Source organism: Balaenoptera acutorostrata, chromosome 16 (genome assembly GCF_949987535.1).
Source record: "Balaenoptera acutorostrata chromosome 16, mBalAcu1.1, whole genome shotgun sequence".
NCBI classification, from domain to species: Eukaryota; Metazoa; Chordata; class Mammalia; order Artiodactyla; family Balaenopteridae; genus Balaenoptera; species Balaenoptera acutorostrata.
In genome coordinates, this window is record NC_080079.1 from 28,192,001 (window position 1) to 28,202,636 (window position 10,636).

At 56.3% G+C, this 10,636-nt stretch overlaps 1 protein-coding gene across 1 annotated transcript; it reads right to left on the reverse strand.

Moving 5' to 3' along the window:
* Positions 1 to 6,068: 6,068 nt before the first annotated feature.
* KAZALD1 (Kazal type serine peptidase inhibitor domain 1) lies at positions 6,069 to 9,734 on the reverse strand. Its single transcript, XM_007187322.2, has 5 exons — positions 9,588 to 9,734; positions 8,615 to 9,180; positions 7,311 to 7,471; positions 7,083 to 7,230; positions 6,069 to 6,898 (listed from the first exon to the last, which is right to left on the reverse strand). Exons 2-5 carry the CDS (start codon positions 9,126 to 9,128, stop codon positions 6,804 to 6,806), a joined length of 918 nt encoding a protein of 305 aa, XP_007187384.1. The 5' UTR covers positions 9,129 to 9,180; positions 9,588 to 9,734; the 3' UTR covers positions 6,069 to 6,803.
* Between the last annotated feature and the right edge of the window lie 902 nt (positions 9,735 to 10,636).

Sequence of the window (10,636 nt, forward strand, 5' to 3'; positions counted from 1 at the left end):
TCTTCGTCTTAAAGGTAAGGCAGCCCCCAGAAGCCTTGCCTCTGGCCTGGACCTTGAGGTCCCCCTGTTCTCAGGCTCAAGTTCTCCCTGGGACCAACCTTCATGCTTGGCAGGCACCCTGGCTTTCCGGTAGCCACATCTGGGGATGGGGGGGAGCTCTGCCCCTTCCCTCCTCCCAAAGAGTCATTAAAGGCCTCCTCTGGCCATTTGAGGCCCTTGATGGACATCATCCCCATCAGAAGCTTCCGGCCCTCGCCTCCTCCCAGGACACAGCCCGCCCTCAGCCCCTGCTGCCCCTCCCCACGGGTCTCCTGAGTCCCCAGCTGCTCTGAGCTTTATCTGTCTTCACTGACCCCCTGGCCTGGTCCTCAGCTCCAGCTCAGCACAGTTCCGGCTGCTTCCGCCTGGTCTGTATCTGTTCCCCATCAGAGGCCCCATTGGAGCTCCGGCCCTTCAGCAGCCCAGATAAAAGAGATGGATGGAAGCGAGTTTCGAGGATGCCCCTCCCTCCAAGGCCAGAGCTAGAGCCCTGGGTTCTGACAGGGGCTCCCTGAGGAGGGCGGGGGTTGGGGGTGTGTGAGGGTGAAGGCTGCCAAGCTCTCTGGAAGCCCAGCCCCTACCCATCCCTACCTTGCCATAGCCCTTCCCCTCCTCCTAAGACCCAATTTCTCAGGCCTCTTTCAGGCAGGCACAAGACTGTAATTACCCACACACTTCAGCAGGAAGCTCTGTGCTAGGTACCCTGCCCCATCTCCATGTAGCTCACCCACCTAGAAATAGTGACAGTGAAATTGACCATTTGTTGAATACCTATTGTGTTTCAGACACATTACTTATAAGATCTCTAATCTTATCACAACCCTTACAGAGGACGTTTTATCACTATTTTGCAGAGGAGGACACAGAAGAAGGAAAGCTTAGAAACTTGCCCAAGGTATGCACTTAAAAAGCAGTACCACAAAAGCTCATGTCCCCTCTCCAGCCTATCCTTGACCACAGACCCCCAGTTCTATTCCCAAAGACCTATCATTACCCTTCAGAGACCAACTTCCCCTAGAGATCCCCGGGAGTTAAAACCTGGGCCCCTGTGAGGGCCAGCTGAGTCCAGAAGACCTGTGGGGCCTTCTCCAGCCCCGCTTTAGTGATCTGGGGTTGGGATGGGGGGACAGAGGGGAGGCAGGAAGTAATTGTCCCTAGAGCTCTCAGCGCTCATCCTGGAAGACCCCATCACTTCTCATGACCCCATTTCAGTACCCTAAAGTCCATCCTGCCTCCCATGGTGCTGCCCACCAAGGGGACAGGGTGAAACTTGATTGTGGGGTAACATTTGTCACCAAAACTGATTTTCATAACTCTTCACCCTCTTCAGAGAGCTTTCAGTTGCCCAGATAGCAGAGAAAATATCGAAAATAAAGGCAGGCCAGGAACGAGCCTGTATCTTCAACCCCTCCCCCTGCCCTCAACCAGTGCGGTCACAGTCCAGGGACCTAAGATCTCAACCCTGGGAAGAAAAGGACTGAAGAAGGGGAGGAGAGGCAATGAAAGGACAGAAACCCTGGTTTTAGGATGATGTAGTCCAGCACAGGAGGCTGAGAAGGAAGGGGACAGGAATGAGGTGTTACCACAGACCAAGAGTGAGGATGGCACCTGAAGACTTCTGGCCTTGACTGTGTCTGGAGAACATCTAGCAAAAGGAGGGAAGGAATGATCCAGAAGCACCTTTTTCCCAGTTCAGTCCCAGGAATGTGTGTGTGGTGAGGGGAGGGTATGTTCTGTGATCTTTTCCAGGTCACCATTGTTTGAACCCCCTGGGCTGAGCCCAAACTGGAACCTGGTAACGGCAGCTGAGCAGGCAATGAGCCAGGTGGCTGGGACGGGGCTTCATGGGACCGTGGTGCTGAGAGTTCTGCCTCACCTCGCCCACCAGTGAGTCACCTAAGCCAGGCCAAGCTCTGGAGCCTAAGCTCCTCTCCTCTGCCCCCCACACATCTGGGACCCAGCTTGAGGAGAGAGGACTAGAGAAGAACATTAGGGGCCCCTGCATGGAGAAGGGAGGGGTGGGAGAAAGGGAGTGATGACTCCATCTGACCTGGCCTCCAAATTCCATCCCAAGATTGGTTTTCCTTGCCACCAGAGCCTCTACCTCCATACCCTCCCAACTCCATCCCTGATCCTGACCTCATTACTCCCCTCAGGCCCCATCGCTATCCACCAGCTCATCCTTCCCCCAAGAGTTCTCAAATCACCCCCATTATCTGCAACTGAGTCCCAGAGCTTCCATCACTACCTCCCAGACCGGATCTCTTCCAGTCTCTAAATGCACCCACCACTGCCCTCCGAGAACCTATTCCTACCCCCAGCCTCCCAGACTCCATTCCCACCCATCCCCAACCCATCATCCTTCCTCCTAAGGTGCTCTGCTTTGAGCAGAGAGGTGAGAATTGATCTTCATTAACATTCCATCACTCTAAGTGGATACCTAGCTGTTCCCTGTTTAGAAAGAACCTAGTCATTCAGAGGGCTGAGGAAATAACCAAAACATATCCTAGGAGGTAATCAGCCTATGTCTCCAGCCTCTTTCCCTCTGCCCTCAGCTGCCTACACACTTAGAAATAGAGTCTTAGGTGACAGGACCTGAGCTTTTAAACAAAAAACCAGGGAATCTCCAAGCCCACCAGAGTATTTAAGCCTGTCTATTCCTCACACATATATACGTAAACAGAGTTATACATACATACATATATACATGCACACACAATCCTGTAAACATACATGTATATAATTAATTCACATGCACATCTTAGAATAGAATGTAAGGGGACTTCCCTGGTGGCGCAGTGGTTAAGAATCCACCTGTCAATGCAGGAGACACGGGTTCGAGCCCTCGTCCAGGAAGATCTCACATGCCGTGGAGCAACTAAGCCTGTGCACCACAACTACTGAGCCTGCGCTCTAGAGCTCACGAGTCACAACTACTGAGCCCACATGCCACAACCACTGACACCTGCGTGCCTAGATCCTGTGCTCTGCAACAAGAGAAGCCACTGCAATGAGAAGCCTGTGCACCACAACTAAGAGTAGCCCCTGCTCGCCGCAACTAGAGAAAGCCCGCGCGCAGCAACGAAGACCCAACGCAGCCAAAAATAACATAAATAAAATAAATTTTTTTAAAAAAGAAATATTTGTTGAAAGAAAGGCAAATAATAGAACAGGTACTTGCAAATAAATGTATACATACAGCTATATACACATATAACAACACATCCATATATACAGTGTTTATATACACACATACATATATGTACCTACATGGTTGTCTACATACATATACCTGCATTTAGATAATCTACATACATAACATATTGTGATGTACATACATATATATATATACATGTACACAGTGCATGTAGACACACATACACATAAATAGTATGAACATATAGATATCACATATATACTACATATACATGTGCACCTTCACATACATATATGAATACAAATCAAGCACCTTTTTACTCAAATTTTTCCAGTCAATTTAACTGTCTCAAGACCCTAAGCCCAGGTTTGGCTGCTACAACCAGAAATACCCACCAGATGGCACTCTTTCACCACTTCCTGTTCTCCCAAGTGTTGCCAGAGGTGTCTCCAGACATGTCTCTCTCCGCCTAGGCCCAAAGCTTGCAGAGCCGGTGTACCCCAGGCACTGCCCTGTCCCCTACCTACAAGACTGATGGGCTTGTCCTTGGTGCCCAAAGCCTGCAATCTCTGCCCTCTCTGAAATCAGATTCATCCTCTTGGGCCTCCAGGCTTCTGTTGGAGAAGTGGACTCCCCCTTGGGGCTCCAGTTCTGCTCAGCCCTCAAATCCACACACACATACACACACCCTGTTCACCAAAGAGCTAGCGGTTGGGCTTCACCTGGACTCCCTCGACTCAGACCAGCGCGGCTCAAGGACCCTTCCTTGAAGCCTTCGAACTAACAACGAGCAACCGGCTTCAGTGGCCCTATTCCCCATAATGGCCCAAGGAGTGAGTCGGGGTCATTTGGACACTTGTAGCACCTACACACCGGTACACACAGCCCCCTTTGGCGGCTTACTCCCCACATCCTGCCTGGGACGCCCAGCCGGGTCAGCCAAAAGCTGGGAGGAGAGTGGCTAGGCCCTGGGATTTAGTACCCTCGGCCTGGGAGCGGCTGGTCCCGGTTTAACCCTTCCTGCCCCGGTCCAGTCTTGACTTGAGACCTCCGGTTCAGAGCTGGAAGGAAGCGCATTTGCTCATCTTAGGCAAACTACTTAAAATCCCGGAGATGGAGGAAGTAGGATGGGGCAGAGCCTCTCCTGCCTCCAGACCTAGACCACTGCGAGTCAGCTCTACTGGAACCTCATACGTCGGGTGTGAGCAACCTAGGACGAAAAACGCGAGGAAGGCTTGGAAACCCGTGGGGAGGCGAAGCCGGGAGTTCTGGCAGCAGCTCGGCTTCCCCCTCCACCTCCCCTCTCCTCCCCCGGGAGCGGCGGGAAATTATTTATTAAAACGCCGCCCGCGCTCTCATTTATTTGCGGTGAATAATTCTCGGCATTGCAGCGCGTTTATTAAACCTTTCCCGTCCCAGCAATTCTTTAATAATAAATCGCGTGTCACTTTCCAGCGACGTTATTAAAGCCGGTCCGCTGGAGCAGGTGGGGGGGGGGAGGGTGCACAGCAGGGGTTCCTCCTATTCAAGGCTGTGGGGCCTGAACCTGCAGCACCGCGGAGGGAGAAACTGAGGCTATAAGGAGGCTGCACCTGAACATCCTGTAAAGTCTGCAAAAGTGAAGGAGGAGTACGGGTTCTGGGGGACGCGTGTGACCCTCTAGGATCGTGCGGAGCCTCTGCTCTGCAAGTGAGCGCGGTAGGATCGATGGGCCCGCCAGGGGGCGCCTTCGAGCCCAGCTGGCTGGGAGTCGCCAGCGAAGAACAAGTCAGGGGCGGATTCCCTGGCTGCTGCGGGACCCACACCCCAGTCCCCTCAGTCCCCTCTTTCAGCGCAGAGCAGACCTCCTTCTGGGCCGGACGCTGAACGGCCTGACCCTCCTGCCCCCACCATACCGCTCACATCCCTATCCCTACTTTCGCGGTCGACTTAGAATTCGCCCCAGGTATCCAACCCGCTCGAGCTGTTGAGTGCTGCTCCTGGAAACTCCGGACTCCAGCCAGGACTCGGCAGAGAGAGCCGTCCTCTGGCTTAGCCTCTCGACGATTCCTGAGGTTCTGCGGGAGGGGCAGCCAAGCCCTTGGGTTGGGGTCCGGGCCACGCCCCTCCCAAGAGGCCGGGCTCCCTGCGTTGGGCCCCAGAGGACAAGCTCAGACACCGAGCCAACTGCGACTTCTCCCGTTGTGTGGCGCCAGGCTTCAGGTGGAACCCAGGCGCATAGGAGGCCTTCGACACCCACAAACGGGGGTCTTGGCCTCGCCAACTTAAGCTTTCATTTTCTCCTTTAGTCAGTCAATAAACACTACGCCTCACCAGTGTCCCTGGGCTAGGTCAGGGGAATGTGGAGAGAGATTTCGGGAGCGAAACAGTACGGCGCTGTGAGGGACCTCCAGCCAGAGAAGACATGTCACAGTTGGGGCAGACGAGAAAACAAGCTTACCATGATTTTGTCTGGGTTCGGCTGGGAAATGGGCAGCTTCGTAGGGAAATCCTAGGGTGCGGCCCATACATGTGACCAAACTTCTCCCCTCCTCCATCCAGTTTATGCTTTCATACTGGGTCCTACCCACATAGATCTGGTTTCTCACTCTGCCTGGGGAGGGGACAGAGGGGCAGGCAATCTATCTCTAGACCAGCCCCAATGGAGTGCAGACTGGGGGGATACCCTCCCTCCCAACCAGATGGCTCCAACCTTCCTGCCTGGGGCGGTGGGAGGCCCCAGCTCAAGCTTCCTCTACATCTGGCAGGCATGTGCTTAGAGAGCAGGACCTACAGCTTCTGGAAGCCAGAGTCCTACTACCCTGGGAGGCCTCCCGGAGAAATGCGGTCTCTGTGTGCAAATCTGCATGAACCATCTGTCTCAGTTTGTTCATAAATCTTTATTGCGTGCCTACTGTGCCTAGTCTTGTGCTAGGCATCGTCCAGTACAAAGTGGTATAATATATGATACTGCCCTCATGGAGTTCCCAGAATGACAGGAAAATCAGACATGCCCAAATGCCCATCTTACTGCACTGAGCTAAACCATGCTCCATCGTGCCTTCCTGGACAGCAGATGGCAAACAGCAAAGAGGATTGCAGTTAGTACGTGCAATTGGGACTTAGAAAGAGGGAAATTTTCTAGAAGGTGAGTTTCGAGAAAGGGTAGACTGAGGTTAGGCAAAGACTGGGGACTAGGAAAATAACAGCAGGAGCTGTGCAGAAGGGCAGTCAGAAGACTAGCTGAGCAGAGCTGGAGGGAGGGCTGCTGGAAAGTAGAGGATCCTGGTGTCTGCACCCCTTTGTGTCAGCTCCCCACCCCTACCCCCCACCCCCCACTCAGCCTAGAGACCAGCAGGCAGCTATTGCCTAATGCCTGGTTGGTCCACACAGGAGACTGTCCTGGCCAGAGCACCTCCTGCATGGGCCCTTCTGCATCCCACCTCCCCTAGTCTCCGCCTCTCTCCTTACCCTCCAACTTTTGTCTCTCCCACCACCATCACATCTCCCCTACTAAGGGCATTAAAGCAATCTGTGAAGGGGCCCTGCTCCCCCTTTCCAGATCTTTTCAAGAGCAGGGTTGAAAACTATCCCCACTCACCCACCCCCATGGGCCATGGCTCTGGACCTAGTAGTAATCCTCGGCCTCTTCACTCTCAGCCTCCTTCTCAGGAAACAGGTGCAGGAATGACAGCTGGGGGATGCCTGTGGAGTTCAGCTGGTCTGCAAACACATGGGGACAAAAGAGAGAGAACAGGAAAGAGGGCTGTCAGTGCCCATGTATCCCAGTCTGTGAGAAATCCATGCTTGTGTGTGTACCCACATGCATATACACACATGGACACACATTCAAGGGCATGAATCCACCACCTTCCCCCAGCCCCCAGAGCTCAGGGCTCTCCCTTACCCAGTGTGAGCACTGTCAGGCTAGCTGGGGCCTCAACCTGGCCGAGGGCATTGCGGGCCAGGCAGCGGTAGATGCCCTCATCGCTAGGACGCACAGCCTGGATCTGCAGCCAGCCCGTCACCTCAAACCTCTGGGGTCCACCCCTAAACTGGAGCCAGGAGGAGTCAGCAGCATCGTTCTAGGGGGACCGTGGGCTGCCCCGGGGAGGCCTCTGCTCCCTGTCCCTACCTGCACAGAGATGTGGGGGTCATCCCCTGGCAGCTGAATGTCCAAGCCGTCCTTTCTCCACTCGATGGAAGCCATGGGGTAGGCAAACACTTCACAGCCAAAGATCACATCCTGCCCCGTCACGTTCCAAATGTCATATGGGTGTGACACAATCTGGGGCTCTGGGGGTGGAGATAGGAGGCCTAAGAACAGGATGGCACATCCAGCCCAGCAAGGACCCCATATACAAACCATTTTGAATGTGTTTGTGAGGGAACACATATATGCTGAAGTAAATACACATCCATAAACATGACATGACACATACACAAGTGTAGCTGCAGGTACACACAAGGGTGAGAACACAGCGACGGAAATGCACAGGCAGACAAGATGCACAAACAAGCACAGAGACCCACACCTCAGCTTGGCAACCACACTCTGTCCCTGATTGCTCCCCTGTCCTCATTCCACTCTCTAGGCCCCTACCCTGCTGGACTTGTAAACAACACCTCCCTCCCCCACACCCTCCCCCTTCTCTAACCAGGTCCTGCTGCCAAAGGCCCGAAGATCAGCCCTTCCCCCACCCCACCCTGGAGGTGGGGGGCAGTCCACGTGGCAAAGGCAAGGACACTGAAATCAATCTGGGCAGCAGGCAGAAAGCCTGGGGTCGTGGGGGGACCCTCCCGCAGAGCGTTTATTTTCCCAGCAGCCCCAGCCAAGCCAGACCCCTCAAAGGGGCTCAGGAAGTGAAGGTTACTAGAGCTGCCAAAGAAAACTTGAGGCTTGAATAGCCCTCAGCCCGCTGGGATGGGGGAGGAGGAGCTAGAAGAGCTCCCCTGCTCCACTAAACCCTAAACGTAGAGGAAAGGGGAGCGCGGGAAGAGGCCCGGAGACTAGGTTAACTAAGCACTGGCTCTACGGAGCCGCCCAAACGAAACCTGATTGCATCTCACAGGAACCCAAGTTTCCCTGCCTGAATTCTAGTGGTCTGGGCAAAGTCTGAGAGTCTCTCTTCACTCTCTCAATTTTGAGGCCAAGCGTTGGCTATGTGCCTGCTCTCTCAGAGCGTTGGTCTCTGCCAGCCGGGTCTGGAGCTTTCACGCGCCCCAGCGCACGCTGCTTATTGACAAAGCTCCGGGCCCGCACCTTCAGGCATGGCTTCTGCGGACCAGCCCCGAGAGCAAACTCTTATAATGGACTCGAGGCCTCCCTGGCGTCATCTTTTTCGCTCCGCTGGCCAGAGACCAACGCCGTCGGGGACCGGAGAGCAGCGCTTTGAGGAAACCCAAGTGCCGGGGGTCGGGGTCGCGGGCCGTGCGTACCCGATTCGCAGGGCCCTGGGTGCGCCACGGTGAGGTTGGCGTCCGGCCGAGCGCGGGCCGCCTCCTGCAGGCGGCAGATCTGAGCGTAGGTGCGGCCGTCGGAACCGCAGAGAGGGCGCTGCGAGCGGCAGGCACACAGCGGCTCGGGCACCTCTCCGCGGCTCAGGTCGCCACCAGCGTCCAACTGGCACTCAAGCTGCTCGCCGCAGCGCCCGTAGAAGTGGGCACTGGGGTCCAGGTCGCAGAGCTGGCCCTCGAGATTGGCGCATTCCCAACAGCAGCCGCACGCGTCGCGCACCCGGCCGGCCAGGCAGCCCCGCGGCGAGGCGCACTCTTCTGGCCGGCAGGGAGCGCAGCCCTCGCCCTCCGCCAGCAGCCGTAGCCAGCCCCGCCGCAGGTAATCGGGGCCTAGGGATGGCCGCGCGCCAGCCGGCGACGGCGTCCGCACCACCAGGAGTAGCAGCAGCAGCAGCAGCACGGGCAGCGGCAAGGCAGCTGCGGGCGGCTGGGGCATGATTAGCTGGAAGCCTTGAGAGCACTAGGGGCTTCAGCGCGTGCGTGGCACCCTGCCGGGGAGGGAAACCAGGTCAGGAGGTCAGAAGCAACCTCCTTGTTACTCGTACCAACTTGGACCCTAGCACTGCCCCCTCCCCTGCTACCTTGGAGTCAAGTGTCGAAGGGTCATAGGAGGGGTCATCCAGTTACGCTGGGTGGTAAGTGATTGGGCTGTTCTTGGGGGTTGGGGAGAGGTGAGAGGAGGGAGTGATAAAGCTCAAGCACACGCCCGCACCACCACTACTACCACCACCACCACAAACCATCCAACTTCGAAGCTTCCTGCCCTAGAGATGGGTGGGAATGGATGGTCCCAGGAGGAAGGAGTTGTTAATAAGGGTGGAAAGGGGGTGGGGCGGGGGAGGGTGTGTGTGCTGGGGTGGGGGTGGGGTGATGCCCTGGGGCCCAGAGCGCTCACCTGGTGTCCGGGACTATGCCCCTCAGAGCAGCCGTGACTCCTGTCCGAAAAAGCAGGCAATGGAAAGGAATCGGGTGGGCCCGCCAGCCACCTCTGCTCCGACTTGAGAATCTCTGACAGAGTCCACGGACTTGCACTCAGAGAGCAGCTCCTCCGCCCCCTCTCCCCGCCCCTCGACGTTGCATACCCCACCCCCTCCCCTAGTTCTGAAGCTGCCAATTTTATGCAGCCGCACGGGACCCTCCTGGCCTGGTCCAAACTCACAGTAAGAACAGAACAGCAGTAACCGGACACCCAAGCTGGGAAAAGACTAGAGATGGGGTGGAGTGCGGGTTCGGAGTAGGGGATGGGAGGGTCGGGGGTAGCTGGGAAGTTAGAGTTGGTTGAAAGGCTAGGCCCTGTCCCATCTGACTTTACAGTCCCATCCGCTAGAGCAGCTGCAAAATGACAAGGAGGTAGGAATTCTTGTGCCAAGTCGGGCGCTCCTGCAGGGCAGAGCCAACCAACGTCTCCCCGCAGCCCAGGGACGATTGCAGGCTTGTCCACCCCGCTTCCCCACCAAGTCGCGGACCAGAGACTCGGCGTTTACTTCTGCCTCCTCACATCTGGCCGCCTCCTCCCTCCCCACATCCGGCAGGTGCTTCAACCCGAGGAGGAGCCGGGTGATTATAGAGGTCCCAGCCGACCGGCGGCCGCTGGGAGAGGTGGGCGGGGCGCCTCCCCAGTGGGCAGCGCTCCGGGTCAGAATTACAGGTTATGGTTGCTAGGCCGTTAGGGCCAGAGGCATTCGGTCTCGAGGCCGCCACCGGCGCCACCGTGGCACTTTGGGCTGGGGGGGGGGGAGGAGAACATTCCTGGAGGCCCGCCCTCCTCCGTACCGGGGGCCTGCCAGGCCCCGCCCCGGCCTGCCCTCAGTGGCTTACAGAAACCGCGCTGCAGTCCAGTTTGTAGGGGGCGGAGACTGAGCTTTGCAGCCAGGGAGGGGACATTATTCAGTCAGGCTCGGTCCGGAAGGACCTGGCCCGGGTTGGACACCGGCCTCTCCATCA

Excerpts from the sequence above, each read along its gene's own strand:
- KAZALD1 (XM_007187322.2), bottom strand. The coding sequence starts at position 9,128 with ATGCCCCAGCCGCCCGCAGCTGCCTTGCCGCTGCCCGTGCTGCTGCTG. Across the intron at positions 7,231-7,310 it reads ACCCCCACATCTCTGTGCAG|TTTAGGGGTGGACCCCAGAG; the intron begins GTAGGGACAGGG and ends TCCTGGCTCCAG. Across the intron at positions 6,899-7,082 it reads CCTGACAGTGCTCACACTGG|ACCAGCTGAACTCCACAGGC; the intron begins GTAAGGGAGAGC and ends ATGTGTTTGCAG.